The sequence below is a fragment of the Carassius auratus genome, chromosome 27 (genome assembly GCF_003368295.1).
Source record: "Carassius auratus strain Wakin chromosome 27, ASM336829v1, whole genome shotgun sequence".
Lineage (NCBI taxonomy): Eukaryota > Metazoa > Chordata > Actinopteri > Cypriniformes > Cyprinidae > Carassius > Carassius auratus.
In genome coordinates, this window is record NC_039269.1 from 7,776,809 (window position 1) to 7,794,792 (window position 17,984).

Genomic DNA, 17,984 nt, shown 5'->3' on the forward strand with positions numbered 1-17,984 from the left:
ATTTAGAAGTTTATGTTAAATTAACATGATAAATTGCAGTTTTACAGTGCACATTCGTGTTTTTATCTGTTTATGAAAAAGCTCTATGTGACAAAATTCAGGAAACAAGAACATACTTCTCATCAAAGTAGGCAAATGGTTCAATGCAAAGACCACAATTGTTGCCCACTTACACAGGAAATGAGTCTTTGAAATGAATTACACCACATTAAGCCTAAAGTCACATTCACTCCATGAACGATAACTAGAACCATAATAACCATGCACAGCAATAGGCGCTAATATTCTGTTTAATATTAATATTTTGAGCTCACTCGTTAAATTCAGATTCCAGCAATATCATTCCTCTCTGGTGTGACTTCCTTTCTTTTAGAATTAGTTTACAATTAAGAAGGATTATTACAACTTTAGTTATAGATATCGTGCATTGGGTAAATGTCCCAAAAATACTTGTTAAAAATGTATTGTTAAGTTTAATTTTAGGCTACAAAAACAAACTTTTGCCACAGACAAACTCTTGACACAAAACCAGCAAATAGTACATGCTCAGAAGTTATCGTTTTATGATGTTGCATCCTGTAAACAGTTTTGTTTCCAGGTGGACTGGTTTAAAAAAAAAAAAAACTGTGAGCCCTGAGGTCCACACGACAGGAATGAGCTTCCTGTATCTCCAGGATGCCCCAAGACAAGTGTCAAGTGACTGCATCTCAGACTCAGTTTCAAAGTGCATCTTATGTGAAGTGTTTGTATATGAATGTACTGCAGAAACTCAATTTTAACTGTAATGCCATGTAAATAAAATACTGTAAAAAATTTCTCTTTGTAAACAGCTTTTTCCAATGAACAACAAATTAAATGTCAAGGTGTAAAGTTTTTTTTTTTTTCTAAATAGCACAAATGACAATGAGAAACAATTAAAAATGAGTAAATCTTTAATGTATCACCTCAAAACATAGTAACAAGAATAGCGTTTAAGTTCAACAAATGGACACCGTTAAAAAAACTAAAAGGAATCAAATACAAGCGAAGTGCTTGCAAATCAGAAAATTTACAAAACCGGATTTTCAACAAGGAAAAGTTCCATTCCGTTAAAAAACCTGTTCTCCCCACTAACGGAAGAAGCTAATGGAATCGATAAACAGAGATTGTACTACCTTTTCTAGATTTACAACAACTTTAAAGCATTTGAAGATGAACGTTCAGTGGTCCCCGATAATCAACACTTCGCTAATAAATCTCAACCTCGTCGTCTTCATCGTCGGTATCTGTAACGTTTAAAGTGGAAACCACAGCTGAAAGATTCCATTGGCGAACTGGCAGCGGAAACCATGGCGATGGGAATACTCCCATTCACGGTTCACGATCTTAAATGCGATGTCTTCGTACGGCGGTCCGGCGTGGAAGCGCAAACATTCCAAAGTCTTTATTGTCGGGACAGGGCTCGAGGAAGTACTGCGGAGTCGAGCGCTTGTCGATGAGATCGGGGTAGAAGATGTTGAACTTGTAGCCCTGGACGATCTTGGGCGGGTGGGTTGTCGAAGTCGTAATGCGTCTGATTGTACTTGTTCCACTCGAAGCCGGTGTGGACGCGGTTGAAGAAGCGGGGCTTACGTGGACGGTATTTTGTCGGCCCACAGGTACATTTTTCCAGTCAAAGGCATTTCAACGCTGAACTGGGCCTCGTCGCCACTCATGCCCTCTTTAGCGCGACGCACGAATGCATCTTCAGCGCTTTCATTTGCATCGCCTGTTCAAAGACAATACAAGTTAGCATTAGCATAGTTTTATGATCCTAACAATAAAGAATCTTTACAGTGACATACTTAAAGATTACTGAACTCTTTATTTCCTACTGGTTGAGATGATGTTGATCATTTGGTTTTATAATTACAGGTCTACGAAACGTTGACCATGTTATTAACTTTGCCGCATTTTTTACAACTTGGTATTCCATCCATGTATTAAAATTGTAATGCATAAACTACCTGATACGCAAACAAAAAATTTGATTTTGCCAGATTATGTGATTGCATAACTGGAGTAACCAATGAACCAATCACATTGCATGGAATGGGAAGAGTGCTTTATTCGCAAATATAAAAATATTCAATTCACAACTTTAGATTGGAACCTGAAAATATCTCCGGTTCTTTTGTAACCATCAGTCTATTAGAATGGAAGCATTAAAGCTTGTTTTAAGGTGAATTTCAATGCCTTCTTGAATCAATGTCCTTTATTTCTGCAGTTTTTTCTCTATATATTTTTCTATACGAAGAATTCAGATGCAAAAGCCTCTTAAGGGCCATCTGAATTTTTCATCTAAAATAGGATTTTGATCAGGCTCCTATATTTATGTTCAGTTATTAAAGTAAAATTAAAGTAAAATGACTCAACCTAAGCAGAGGAGCTTGATAAAAATCCTAATTTTAGATGAAAATTTCAGATGGCACTTGGAGGCTTTTGCATCTGAACTCTTCATACACAAACTCTTTTAACTTTTAGGTGAATATAAATGCATGCCTGAGTCTATTTCCTGCACTTTCATCTCCTTGATACCGGATGGTGAGTTACAAAAGGGAAAGAAAAAATGAATGCAATGTGCCTCCCTCTGGACAATGTTGAAATTACATTCTATTTTTGCCTTTTCTGCACCCATATGTAAAATAATTTACATTTATTGCCCTTTTTTGGTACATAATGCAGAAAAAGTAGAAAATGGATTAGAAAGATGGAACAGGGTGGTATTTTAAAAAAAATTAAATCTTTCTATAAATTATAATTTCAAACAACGAAAGTGCACACTATTTGCAACTTTCCAAGTTCATATTTTACCTTTCTTCCAGCTGCACTTCTATTACTGAAATCTTGTGTCTTGTGTAGTGTGTGTGTGTGTGTGTGTGTGTGTGTGTATTTTGACCATGATATAAGCAGAAGTGGAGCGATACGCACCAGTCACCTGCAGCTGTGTCCGGGCCAGCACGAGTCTCTGCAGGTCCTCCTCCACGTTGATGGTGTGTGTGTCCAGCGGTAGCTCTGAGGGCTGCAGGAGGGTGGGACTGTAGCGGCCAGAGTCGTACTCCGCCTGACTCTGCTGGATCAGATCCTCCTCTGTTAACACGGCCTCCGGTGCTTCATCTTTCTCTCCCTCCTCCTCTCCTCCCTTTCTCTTCTCTTCTCCAGACCGCTCCCCCTCTTCTTCATCCAGCCTCCTGGTCCGTCTGTCTCTACCGTCACCTTGCTGAGAGCTGCCCGGCTCCTCATCTGCAGACTCCGCCGCTGTAGGGCTACTGGGAAACAAAATGGACAAAACACAAGTTAGGTATGTTTCAAATGCAATGGATTTAATTGAATCAAGTCACTTGGGATAAGGTCATTTTGAAATATTATATATTTTCTAGTGCAGTTTCCATTGTTTTTACAGCCCTAAATACATACAAAAATATTTTAAGAATTGTAATATATTAAAAAAACTACAATAAAATGTTCCCTGATATTTGCAAATTTCCTATAACTATGGAATCACTGACATATTACCATTACTTTTTTGTAGGAAGTATGTTATTGTTTATGCATGCTTGAAAAAAAAACAGTACCCAGAATGCAACTATTTTCATTTCACTAACAAAAACAAACACTAAGTTGCGTTTAAGGTTGTGCTCAGTTAAATTTCTATCAGAAATATAGTAATGTAGCATTTATCGGCCATATAATCATCATTTAGATTCAGAGTGGATAAGGTTATTATTATTTTAATAATATTTTAGATACATTTCAAGAATAACGTTAGTCATTTGATTTAGATTGTGTGCAGTTAAACTTTTTTCCATATTGGAAATATAGTTATTTACAGTTATAAATAAATCAATAAATCAATCAATAAAAACCATTCCTCAGTCTGAGTGTTCAGGTGGAAGTGAAATCACTCACATGGGCCGCTCATTCTCTGGCTCTTCTTTGATGATGGGGAAAAGTGGTTCACTCTCCACACCTTGTTCCTGTTTGAGTTTATAAAGCTTCTGCCGCAGGACGTCCTGATGCCGTTCTCTCAGCCTTCACAAACACACACAGACTCATGAGGTAAGATGTCACTGGACTCTTAAATCCTCAGTTACTGTTCTAGTCTGATACGCACCTGGCTCGTGCCATGTAGACCCGCACCTGCTGCAGGAGACTCTCCCAGTAGCCGACGTCCAGGTTGGAGCCTCCGGACTGGATCTTATTCTCGATGTTCATATAGAGAGCCTGAAGCTGACTGTACGTCTTCCCTTTAAACACGCTCTGCACGTCTGTGCTAACGGATGTGTTTATGCCCTCACGACGGTCACCTGACATGACACCGAAAACAGACACGGATTAGGGGTAGTGCAGACTTTCTTTAAATATGCTGAACAGCATAATGCATAAGAGTTGCATAATATTCATATATCCCCTATGTAACATTTTCAGAGATTACATTTACATTTCATTTGCATTGTTTCCTGAATCTAAAAATAATAATTAAACTGCTGTATAGTAATAATAAAAAATACGCTAGTTAAAAAGTCTCCCATGCTCACCAAGGCAAGTAAAAAGTAATATTGTTTAACACAATTTAAAATAAATGTTTCTATGTGAATATATTGTAAAATATTATTTATTCCTGTGATGCAAAGCTGAATTTTTAGGATCATTACTCCAGTCTTAAGTGTCACGTGATCTTCAGAAATAATTTATTATACCATTATTATTATTTGCTGCTTAAAAAATAAAGTCTTCCTGCTTAATATTTTTGTTGAAAATTATCTTTTTTTCAGGATTCTTTGATCAGTAGAAAGTTTGAAAGAACAGCATTTATTTGAAAAGAAATCTTATGTGAGATTATAAATGTATTTATTGCATTTATTTTGTCAATTTAATGCATCTATTTTGAAAATAGCTACTGATTTGATTTCTTTAACCAAATTATCTAAAATGTTTAGCACTGTATATATAATCTTTAAAAACTTGATTTAATAATAGCATAACTTAAAATAACTCAAATGAATTAGACATTTAATATTTACTCTAAAATGAATCAACTGTAAACTCTACAGGTGACAAATGTTATAGTGCGGGTCATCACATCACCTGGTCCTTTGCCTGATGCCTCCAGTTTGCGCAATTTGCTGATTTCATCTTCAGTAATGGTGGTCATATCCCTCCAGAAATCCACATTCTTGCCCTGTTCCAGCTCCATGTACACCTACAATGAGAAACACACATCCAGATTTAAATTTTATTTTGTGTAAAAATGTCTAAACTGGCGGCCCAATCGCGTGTTAAATCTCTCTTGTCCTCACACACCTTGATGTCCTCCAGCAGGTCGTCCATGTCTGTGGCGGTGAGTCCGTTGAGGAAGGTGTACGGTTCATGCATCTCCACCGACAGATCATCGTCTTCAGCGCTGATGTATTTAGCCAGCAGGTCGATGGGCTTCGCTCGGCCGTCACGGATCCGGATCTTAGACCTGCATCACATCACAGAACCACATTACAAATAGACCAATCACAAGCATGATTACTACACGTCTGAAGAGTGTGACCTCAGTTTGGCCTGCTGCAGGTGAAAGTTGTCCTCCTGTTCCGCCCATGTTTTGAAATGTTCGGCCTCTTTCTCTCTCTGCAGCATCTCCAGCTCCTGCTCACGCATGGACTTCTCCCGCTCTCGCTCCAGACGCAGCTGCTTCACCTGAACACACACATCTCACACTTTTAATTCACTTCAGTTTAATTCACTTTAGTTCATTTCCCAAATGCAATTTGGCTGCAACATTAAAGGCTAGACTAACGTTTGCTGAGGAGCATGTCGACAGAGGATCACCTAAAAGTGAAAAGACTCTACTGATTGAGTGAACTGTTCTTTCTGCCTCAAAATAACTTGATTGCATTTGAGGGATAGATTTGACAGATTATCACTCATGCGGTCCTTTTTACTTGTTCAAATACCTTTAAATGGCCCATAAAATGCAGTTTTACACTTGCTAAAAAGTGATTACCGGTACATGTGCCAATCAGTTTTTGACATATGACATAATTTAGATTTTTGGGTTAACTATCCCTTTAACATTTAAACAATATAACAGGGATTTTTATTTTGGAACTGATTTGAGGAAAAATAAACTTGATACATAAGCAAAATAGTTAGTTTTTTAACTTTTTTTTTTTTCTTTAGTAATTCTTAGTTAGATTTCAAATTCCACTTAAATGAAATCATTCAAAAATGTTTAGTACCTTTTGTAGTTCTCTGCGGTTTTCCTGTTGGATGTGTTTATTTCTCTCCTTCAGATTTTTTTCGGACAAATGCCCGATGCCTTTCTTCTGCAGAGCCTGAGAATCACACAAACACACACAGTAGTTGAAGTCTATTTCTGTTAACACAAGTCCCAATCAGACTTTCAGTGAAACATCTGCAATATCAACACACATATTTGTCCTCCGCTATCCATAACACCTCTCTCACCTTCTGCCATTTGAAGGTCCCGAGCAGGTTGTTGTCTCCAAACGGGTTGTCGGCGTTGGTGTAGCCCATGTACTCTTCACTCCAGCCCATCTTCTCCCTCTTCTTCCTCTCTTTGGCCTCTTTCTTGGCCAGACGTCTGGCTCTCTTCTCCTCGGGGGTCTCCAGGGCCTTCATCATCTCCCTCTGCTTCTTCTTGTCTTCTTTGGTGGAGGAGCACCCCTGTGTGGTCTTGTCTCCCTGATCAGAGTCAGCAGAGGAGCTGGAGGAACTCGAGGATCTGGATTCAGTGCGTCTGCTTCGGTCTCGATCCCTCTCTCTGCTCTTCCTTCTCCCGTCTCGGTCTTTCTCCTTCCGTCTCTCTCGGCTGGAGCTCCGGCTCTGTCGTCTCCTCCGCTCTCTCTCGCTGCTCCTGTCATCTCTGCCTCTGTTTCGCTCCACGCTGGACTCTGAGCTGGAACGTGAGGAGCTTCTACTCCTCCTCCTGCTGCTCTTTTCATCCTTGTGTTTCTTCTTCGTCTTATGTTTCTTCTGATTATTGCGACTATTACCTGAAGAGCTTAAACAAAGAAATAAAATAATGTTATGTTCACAATCAGCAGTTTTCAATCTTTAAGATGCCACAGATCGCAAAATATAATCACCCTGATGCAAATGACCTCCATCCTGAAATTTCAAAGGCATCTTTGTAGTTTCTTATATAAAGGCTCAATTTACAATTTGGAAAAATATATAATTATGTCTAAAAATATTTATTTTGTTGTTATAATTAACTACAATATTAATAAATAAACTATTTAGTGTTTCTCAAATTATAATAGGTGTATTCAAATTAATAAGTGTATTAGGGTTTGATAAAATAATTGATAACATGCAAAAACGAGCCGTCAACTATTAATGATTTATTCTTTCCTTCTTACTTTATCGCATTTTTTTGTTTCTCATGAACCTTTATAATAACTATTTTTTTCTGTAAAGCACTTGAATTACTACTGTGTATGAAATGTGCCTCATAAATAAAGTTGCACTGTGTTGCCTATTACATTTTTTTAATGTATTACTATACTATAACACTATATTGTACTACTGTATTTAAAATCAATTTTAAAGTTATTGTAGTCACTTTTATTTAGTAAAATCAGTCAAATACAGAGCAAACAGAAGGCAAATATAAATAATTGTACAAGTGTAACTCTTTGTTGATATAATATTATATATTATGTTAACAACATGTTTATGTTAAAAACAAAAACAAATTAATTTATTTCTAAAACGAAATACAATTACTATATAATATTTGGGCAATTATGTTAAAAAGGGCTATTGGTTGTTTCTTGTTACTATAAGTTATATCCCTGCACTCACAGTTTGTCTTTCCCTCGGACCTCCTCTTACTGTATAAACTGAAACTCCTACAGGATTGCTGAATTATTAGTTTCTGGAGGTTTTCAGCACCTGTCTGTGTCTCTGGATCTCCGCAGTGATCGCGCTCTTCTGTCTCGGTGATCGCGGTCAGAGTCGCTGGAGCGGCCGGACTCCGGTCCTCGGTGTCGGCTCGGGCCTGCTGATCCTTCGCTGCTCTCAGACCGCGCTCGTCTGCGAGAACCTTTCACGGGAGAGCGGTTCCGACCGTGTCTGTCCTCCGGCGAGCGCGAGCGGACATATCTACGAGTACTTTCTGGAGAGCGAGAACGCGATCGGCTCCTACGATGCTTCTTCGAGCCCATGTTTTCAGGTCCTGAGTCCTGACCGCGCTGTGTCGCGTAAATAGGTAGTTTAAAATGTTTTCAATATTTATGTCTCCCAAAGCAATTATATTATACCACTTAAGAAAGCAATATTGATTTTTAAAATGTATATTTAGAAAATGCGCTGGTCAGAAGTTTTCACAAATATTCGCCTAATTTCTAGCAGGCAAAATATAGGGCTTCACATTAGGGTCCTTTTCGAGGCGAAATTTTGTCGCCTTGCTGCTTCGTCTGACTATTTATATAACACACCAAAACAAAAACAAAAAACTAAAATGTAAAATACTTGGAGATAACTATTACTAGAGATGGTAATCAAATTGTCCGAGAGAATTTTGTTAAAACTCTTTTAAAAGCAAAAAAATATATATATTTATATATATATATATATATATATATATATATATATATATATATATATATATATATATATATATATATATATATATATTATAATAATCTCAATCACTGGCTACAAAGTGTTATCTCAATTTTTAAAAGAGTTTTATTGACTAAAATGGATTAACTCTCAAGGTTTTTTTATCCAGACTCCTTAGCTATCCCACCTCATTTACTATTATTTACCTCATTTACCTCATTTTGCATTATTTAACTCTATCTGGAAAAATAAGCATCACTATATTAACAAAAATGATTTAGTTCACACATAAAGAAGGGGGATTAAATGTTATTGACTCAGAAATAATGAGTAGTGTTTAAAAACTCAATTGTTAAGATAATTTCTTTGTAATGCAAACTGCTTATGGATTACTGTGTCTTCAATATTTGCCCACTGTCAATCTAACTGATACAATACGTGGTAAAATAAGTTTTTCACAATCAATTCGTTTTCTATTTTTAAAGTAGGTTGCTTCCAAGCCTTGCTCTATTTCTTATTGGACTACATTTGTTAGAAATGTGGGGCAGTATTTGGTTTTTACTGTTGGAAACTCAGAAGCGAAGACCAGGAGACATTTGGATATCTTTCATACAGAAGTTACTCTTTATTGAGGACTCGCTGTGCGTCGCTGCAGTCATCCAAGTCTAACCAAAGCAATGATACTCTGGAGTTTTTATACATTCAAGGAGGCATACATACAGTAGAGTTGGAGACAATCTAACCCATAGCATGCAATTGAAGTACAGGAATCAGCCTTGATCTCATCAACATAACAGTGTTATTCAAACGCAGAGGTGCCTGACAGTATCGCCCATACCTTCACATTATCAAAGAAACAACGGCACAGCTGTGCCTTGAGCTTAAAAAGCCAGTTGATCAGGAAGAGCATTAAAAAAATCATCTCAAACACCTGATTTTCCTGATTTGATCTTCTTGGATATGTCAGCCATATCACCTCAAAATGTATATTATTATATTGGAAACTAAGTTTAATATTTTATAAATTTGTAATCCCACATTACCTCAAAAGTTTTTTTTTTACAGACAAGATAAAAGAAATCAGTTTCAAAAGAATTCATGAATTCTATCCTGTTAAACATTTTCTTAGTTTAAGAAGGATATTTATGTTTAATTGCTCTTTTTGCTCTTTGCACTTGGAAACTTCTGGCACTTTATGTTAAAAAGTTATGTTACATTTTGGAGGTCCCAGTGGGGCAGTGATGTATGGATGTCGCAAGGCTCAGAGCGATCAGCAGGTGACACAATTTATGAAAATAAGTTTGCCGGTGAGATTCTACACGTGATCCCAATGGTCATTTTCTCTTACAACTAGCAAACAGTTGTAAATCAGTCAGCATACATGCTACACCTCTGATAGATCACAGTGCTGTCTCTCTTCGGATTTGTCTTTCTGTATCCCTTGATCTCAGCTCATCTTCTTCTTATTGGAAATTGAACAATTCTCAACATCTTCTCATCTTCTTCTAAACATCTTCTCCTTTGTGAAGATGTTAAGAAGAAAATTAAATTATTGACTGAGCAGTACTGGAGAAGAGATTTAGTATTAGATTCATATTGTAGCCATTGGGAGCTGTTGAAGTTTGAAATAAAAATCCTCCAGAGTTGTTTTCTGAATGTGATAAACTTGAGTATGCTGACCTGCAGTCTAAATTAGATGAGATGTACACTTACAGAGCACAGGGTGCTTATATTAGATCTAGACAAAAATGGCTGGTGGAGGGAGAACGTAACAGCATATTTTTTCGGACTAAAAAAAAAGTAGCCAAAGTACTTCACTAAATGAAACACTTAAAGAGTTAGTTCATCCAAAATTGAAAATTTGTGAGCGCAACTGCTGTGACAGTTGACGTATGATGCTGCTGTCGTGTTATCTTTGTTATTGGGCTCACCAGAAAACATGTCAGCAGGGTCATGAACGCACTCACAACAGACAGAAGAGAAGACAATGTTGAATAAAGTCATCATTTTTGTTATTTTTAGACCAAAATGTATTTTCGATGTTTCAAAAAATTCTAACTCACACTCTGATGTCACATGGACTACTTTGAAGATGTTTTTCTTACCTTTCTGGACATGGACAGTAGACCGTACACACAGCTTCAATGGAGGGACTGAGAGCTCTTAGACTAAATCTGAAATATCTTAAACTGTGTCCCAAAGATGAACGGAGGTCTTACGGGTTTGAAACAACATGAGGTTATTAATGACATAATTTTCATTTTTGGGTGAACTATCCCTTTAATATTGAGGGGACAGTCACTTATAATCCTCTGGCAATTGTACATTTTTGTGCTAAATTTTACAGTAATAATCTGTATGATAAAATAATTCTGAAGAGGCAATCTGTACTTTTCTGGTGTCTGTTAAAGATTATAAGATCAGGAGATGGCAGAAATCTTTGTGATAGGGACCTTATTTCATCTGCAGTTAGTAACTCAATTTAGTAACTCACTTAAGACGTAATTACTTTAATTCTTAAACCTAAAACAGATTTACTTTTAATTGAAAATGGCAACTCATATCTCTGCTTAACAATGATTATAACATTTTAGCTATTTTGTTTGCTAAAAGATTTAAATCTGTATTGGGTTCTGTTATAGATGAGACACAATCTGGTTTCTTGAACAAGAGACATATTGTTAACAATATAAGGTTGATTCAGGAGGACAGCTTCATTCTTTTCTTAGATTTCTGTAAGGCTTTCGATTCATTAGAGCGTCAATTTATAATTAATTCATTAAATACATTTGGTTTTGGGGATAAGTTTTGCAGAGTTATTAAAACCCTAATGGAAGTGCTTTGATTAAATTAAAGAATGGCACTTCACCATGGTTTAGTTTATGCAGAGGAATGAGACAAGGGTGTCCAATTTCTTCCTATTTATTTCTTCTTTGTGTGTAGCTACAGTCAACATTTGTGAAAGTGGTATTCAGGGTATCTGTAGCAGATTGAGAAATATTTATTAGTCAATTAGCAGATGACACTATTACTTTTAAGAGATGTCTCCAAAATCTCTATAGCAATTCATTATAGAAAATTGTTCTCTGAAGCTTCAGGTCTTAATCTAAACAGAAGAAAATGTGAATTAATTTCTATTAAGGCTGTACAGCAACTATAATTTATAATATTCCAGTTAAATCTGAAATTAAATATTTAGACATTGTGACAGCTAAACATTTTCAAAGAATATTGAATGCATGGTTGCAGAGAGACTTGACCTTGAGAGGTAGAAAACTGTTTGCTAAGGCTCACAGACTCTGCACTTTCTCTAGATGTGGACAACAAAATCTGTAAATCACTTGATAAAATCATGTTTCGAAAAACAAAATCCATTATGTTAAGAAGTCTGTATTGATGAACACGTATGAGTATGGTAGGTTGCATTTCATTGATTTCTCTTCTTTGAACAACACTTTCACAATTAATTAGACAGTTTTTTAATTAGGTGGTCTCCCTTTCCTATTGATCTGTAATTATAATATTGCTGGAAAACCTTACAATTTAACAGGCATTGCTTGCATGGTGATTAATCTTTAAGCACAATTTCTCTCCTCACCAGTACTTGGAACATTTGGAACAATCAATACCATTTTATATAAGAGAAAATATTTGTTTTTAAATAACTGGTTTGAGAAGAACATTTTGGTTGTTTCCCAGTTATTTAACTCAGGAGGTCTTATTTTAAGTTATGAAGAATTCTTATGTAAATGTAATTTTCCAGTAACTCCCAAAGAATTCTCCATTGTCATGGACGCTATTCCTAAAGCAGCTGTTATGCTTTTCAAGGAGATCATCCAGAACTTTATCTTTATCTTTAGACCCATTTGAAATCCCGGGAGGAAAACTATGCTTTTTGTCACATCCATCACATCTTACACAACATAATTTTTGGTCATCAAATGTTATGTGAATCCTAATTTTGAGTTTACTTATTGAAATGTCTTTTTTTTTTTTTTTTTTTTATGAATTCAGTTCTGTTCAATTCAAGTTTATTTGTATATCGTTTTTTACGATACAAATCATTACAAATCAACTGTACAGAAAATTAAATTTCTACAATATTTAGTAGTAGCTTATAAGTTGTGACTGTCAGTTTGTGTGCATATGACAGGATTTTTCAGAAAAATTAATACAAGACGTAGTCAGCCAGACAATGAACATTATTAACAGAAATGATTATGCAGTCACATTTGTAGCAATATTTGTTAGTTCTGTTGTTGATTCAGGGTTAGCATCATCCGGGGTCCTCTGAGGGGTTGTAATCATCTCTTCTCAGGTGTTCTGGATCCAGACTAAGCTAAAGAATAAGAATGCGAATTTGAAGAGATGCAACTACACTCACAATTTAAGATACATTATTCATATGCTTTGTGAAAGAGATGTTTTTAATCTAGATTTAAACAGAGAGTGTGTCTGAATCCCGATGGCTCACAAGAAGTTTGTCAAGGGACAGAGTAAAACAGTGTTTCTCCTCTTCTTACTTTTATTAAACAAATGTTGAACTGATCTGTTTGTGGTGGGAGTGTTATAAAGAGGATCCTCTGTGTCATTTCACACATATTCAACTTCCTGTTTTAAGAACACAACATCAGCCATCTTGATGTTTGCTACGATGGCAGTCGATCATCTGTTTGCATCCTTCATCCTTCTCCTTATCTCTAACACGGGTAATAAATTAATAAATGTGTATGTAATCATTGAAATTTCTAATGTTTTGTCATTTTCTAGTGATTTGTTTATAATTTAATTTGTGCTATTTTTGGAAAATTGTAAATATGTAAATATGTGATATTGTGCTCCTCACATTGGTCATTTCACCATTAGCTGCTCACCTGAACAGTTTATGATGTTGTTGTAGCTGGTATCATTGCAATCCTTGACCATCAAAACATAGCTTTAGGTTTAGGAGATATGATACAAAATACATCATTTAGTTACGGTGGAAAGTAAAACCATGGCCACCTCAGAGGTGTTTTTGTGATGGTTCCATTTCTGAAATTGTGTAGGGCTGCAAACTATACAAGTGCACCAAGTTTCGTGAAAAAGTGAACATTATTTTCACATACAACCTGAACTATTAAGAGGAAAAATGCTTGTATTATTACTTATGAAGCCCTATGATTTGTTTACTTTTTCCAAATGCAGTGTATAGTGTGAGTTTTATGATATGAAGATGGATGAATGTAAAATGTTCTGAACTGTGTTTCTCTCTCCTCAGGGTTCAGTGCTGAGATATCTGTGCTTGTGCAGACAGGAGCTTCTGTTCAACTGGATATACAGACACAAGAAAAAACAGAGTTTGATCTTTTAGCCTGGACAAATAATAAATCAGAGAGTATAGTTAGATACAACAGTGATTCCAAAAGAGTAGCACCTCACGAGTCCTACAAGGACAGAGTGGTTTTCAATGATGTAACCTTCTCTCTGACTCTGAAGAACATGCAGAAGACAGACAGTGGACTCTACACAGCAAGAACAATTGGATCAAAAACCAGAGATTTGGTCTCATACAGAGTTTCTGTTATAGGTGAGTCTCATTTCTTTGTGTGATTTAATATTTTCCTGCATAAAAGATAATTTCAAAGTGCAGGTTTTTTTTTTAGTTTTACATGTGTGCACATTTATACTAGCTTTTGGCACATTGTCTTTAATTCTGGATCAATCTGCTACTAAAAAAGAATAATAATATTATATATTTTGCTGTGTTTAGATGTGAAAGTGATTGTGATCTTGGTTTAAATGTGTGTTTCAGACTCTTTGGAGGCGCCTGTCCTGACTGTGAACTCAATCTGGTTCAGCAGTGACTCCTGTACTGTGAACTTCACATGCAGAGCTCATGAGCTCATGATTAACTCCAGCTATCAGAACAACAGATGCTCTCCACAGGAAGTGACATCACAGATCCACACTCTCACCCTGGACTGTAGTGAGGAATACATCGTCTGTAACCATAGCAACCCCGTCAGCTGGAAACAAGACAGAATAAACATCACACGGCTCGGTGAAAGTAATTATCTGATAAATACTCACATTTCACTGTTAGTTATAAACTCTATATAAGCATGTATGTGACAAATAAAAATCTTGAATCTTAAATAGTCTTTATCTCACAAATCAAATCTCTGTTCTTGGTTTGCACATTACAAGCTGCTTTTCTGATGATTTATAATGATAGTTAACAGACTGTAAACTTAATAAGATTAGACTGATTTTTACAGTTCTTCTTATTACTTTTCAGAGAATGAAAGGCTAATCCCACACTCCTATACAGAACACATGATTGTGCACCTTGTTGAGTTTGTTGTTGTGGGAGTGATGGGGATTGCTGGTTTGATTATTTACTGTTACTGGAAGAATAAAACAGGTTTGTACATCTCAAATTTACTGAAAAACATTATCTCATATTTAAACCTGAAATCATATAGTCCAAAAACTTGAGAAGTTGAGAATGTTTGGTACTAAATTATTACTGTACAGGCTAATATTTTATTGGTCTGTAGGATATTAAACCAAGAAAAATCATTGTGTCTCACCATCTATAGATTTAGGTTTATAATTCATTTTCCTTTGGGTGCACAGCATTTCTCCAAATGTAAAAGCACAAAGTGATCTTTTGAGAGGTGGAGATATTTTCTTTTCTATAGATTTTTGCTTGTTTGCTTGTGCAGAAGTTCCATTTGACCTACAGAGACTCTTAAAAATAAACTTCCTCACAATGTCTATCATACACTTTTATATTCACAGCAGTCTAGTGAATCCAGAATATTGGTCAGACATGCCGTGTCTAAAATATGAAGGAAATCCAATGCAAACAAACATATTTCTACACAACTGGTAATTTGTGCAGTAAACTTATATTCTGGTCTCACAGATGTCAAACAGGCTGATGATACAGACTACGATGATGCTGAGGTGAGATTCACATGATATTCATGCAGACGTCAGAAAACAAATGAATATTGACTATGTTTCAAATAACATTCTGTGAGTGTTTGTTTATTTCTCTTCAGACTCAGTAGATACACTGACCACCGTCACCTACAGCAGGACACCAAACACCTTCATGCTGAAGACTCACAGACAGCTTCCTGACTTCATGACTCCTGTGAAAGTGTACAGACACATTTTATTGTGAGGCTAATATTCAGTCAGTCACTGCAGATGTTAAAAATTAGCTCTTCTCTGCTTGATTGTGCTGTTTGGATTTGCCTCCTTGTCCAGGTTTCTATTGAGCAAGAGATTTTACAATCACAGTGACTCACAGTTCTCTTAAAAGTGAAGGTTCTGTCATAAGTCACTCACCTCATGTTCTTCTTAACCTTTATGTATTTCTTTCTTCTGTGGTAGAAACTGTAGAATGTTTCAGCTGTTTTTGTCTCTAAAGTCAGTCGGCTCAAATCCCAAAAAGAGCATGTGAGAAGCAGAGAAGTAATTCATAAACAGTTAGCTTAACTCAGTTCATTTCTTTTAAAGTGATCAAATCAATTTGTATACATTTAGCTGACACTTTTATCCAAAGCGATTTTAAATTTCTATATATGTCAGAGGTCGCACGCCTCTGGAGCAACTAGGGGTTAAGTGTCTTGCTCAGGCACACATTGGTGTCTCACAGTGGATTAGAACCCAGGTCTCTCACACCAAAGGCATGTGTCTTATCTACTGCGCTAACACCTCCCCAATTTCATTTCATTTAAATAAATAATTTATTTAAATAATTAACAAATATTGTGACACATCAATTGGTTCTGGTGTCTGAATGATTTTTTACAGGGGGGGGGGGGGTGAAATGCTCATTTTCACTCAATCTCCTGTTAATCTTGAGTACCTATAGAGTAGCACTGCATCCTTCATATCTCCAAAAATTCTTTAGTTTTATTATATTTATAAGAGAAAGATAGTCTGTACCATTTTTTTTCGGAAAAACACGAGTGGCTGGAGGCGTGACGTGTGGGCGGAGCTAAAGAATCACGAGCGCGAGTATAGGCTTTTGTGTTGAGAGCGTTTGGAAGCTGTGACATTACATGAGGAAAAAAACATCATCCAAAACAAACCATGGCTAACAGTCAGATTCAGCGTATATTTATGATCCAGAATCATATCCCGAGGCTGAAATTGATCAAGAGCAGCAGCATCAACGACTACAGCAGGACGTCTCTATGTGGTATGTATTGAAACTGTCTATATTTGTTTTGGAAAATGACTAAGTTCCACTTTATGTCGTCTTTTTTTCTACATTTAGCCTCTTGTAAGAATCCACCTTTTTCAAGACACAAATGTTTAAAAGAAATTCAAAGAATTCAAAGTGGGGTGTTACTAATTTAAATGACAATTGTAAAAGTTGCCGGGAGCTTACTGCTGGTGACATTGAAGTCATGTAACTGAAAGTTTATAGCCTGACTTCTTTTACAGGACAGACTGTCATTGGTTCCTTAGTGATGCCAATGCACAAGACCAATCTCAGTAAACCTAAATAAAGTCTTTGCTGATGTCTGCAAATAGTGTTTGACTGCAGACTATCACACCACACACACAAAATGTGTCAGTATAGTTAGACTTATTTTTTTTAATCAAACAACAAAAAACTATCAAAAGTCCAAATGTAAAAAAAAAAAAAAAAAAAAAAAAAAACGTTTTATTAAATTATTAAATGTACACTACATTTCTCGCAATTCACCCAGCCAGACCACGCCAATTTGGAGTAAAAATACAACTTGTACAGAAAGACCTGAACTGAAAGTAAGTCGTCCATCACATGATTTTCTGAAAACAGAACAATTGTTAATATATAGCTTAATTGTAAATTGCACTGTGAATCTGATAAAGGCTTCTGTCTCTGTCTCTGTTTTTATGTAACACTACTATTTCATTTACTGTCTCTTTGAAAGTTATTTCTGCATGTGATCAACTGAAGAATGATGCTACATCTTCCATGTAATTTGTTTTATCTGTGTGTTCCTCTTTCTTCATAATCCACACACAGCCCAAAATAACCCTGTAGATTCAGAAAGAGTGTCTCTGGTTCCTCACAGTGATGCCAGTGCATGAGACCAATTTCATTAACTGCAAATAAAGTCTTAACTGATGTCTGTGAATAGTGTTTGACTGCAACACTTCAAACCACACACACAAAATGCTTTAGTGTGTTGAGAATTGTGGTCAGGTTTTATTTGCTCTGGCAACAGTGATTGTGTGTGTGTGTGTGTGTGTGTGTGTTTGTAGGAATTTGGCTAAACTTGGTCTGTTGTTATTGTCTTTTTTGCCAGGTTCAATTTAGACTTTAAAAAAAGCAATAAATCAAATTATATTAATAACAGTCAAGTAGATAATCATTAAAATGCAGA

General features: G+C 36.1%; 1 protein-coding gene and 1 pseudogene across 1 annotated transcript in view; one reads left to right on the forward strand and one right to left on the reverse strand.

The window, feature by feature from the left end:
• Positions 1–1,252: 1,252 nt before the first annotated feature.
• On the reverse strand, positions 1,253–8,322 carry LOC113045298 (cactin-like; annotated as a pseudogene).
• A 4,898-nt stretch (positions 8,323–13,220) lies between these two features.
• LOC113045302 (SLAM family member 5-like) overlaps positions 13,221–17,984 on the forward strand; it is a 96,737-nt gene continuing 91,973 nt past the window's right edge. Inside the window, exon 1 of the mRNA XM_026205597.1 lies at positions 13,221–13,310. Coding sequence (XP_026061382.1) covers positions 13,244–13,310 — 67 coding nt within the window. The 5' untranslated portion in view covers positions 13,221–13,243. The remainder of the gene's footprint in view (positions 13,311–17,984) is intronic.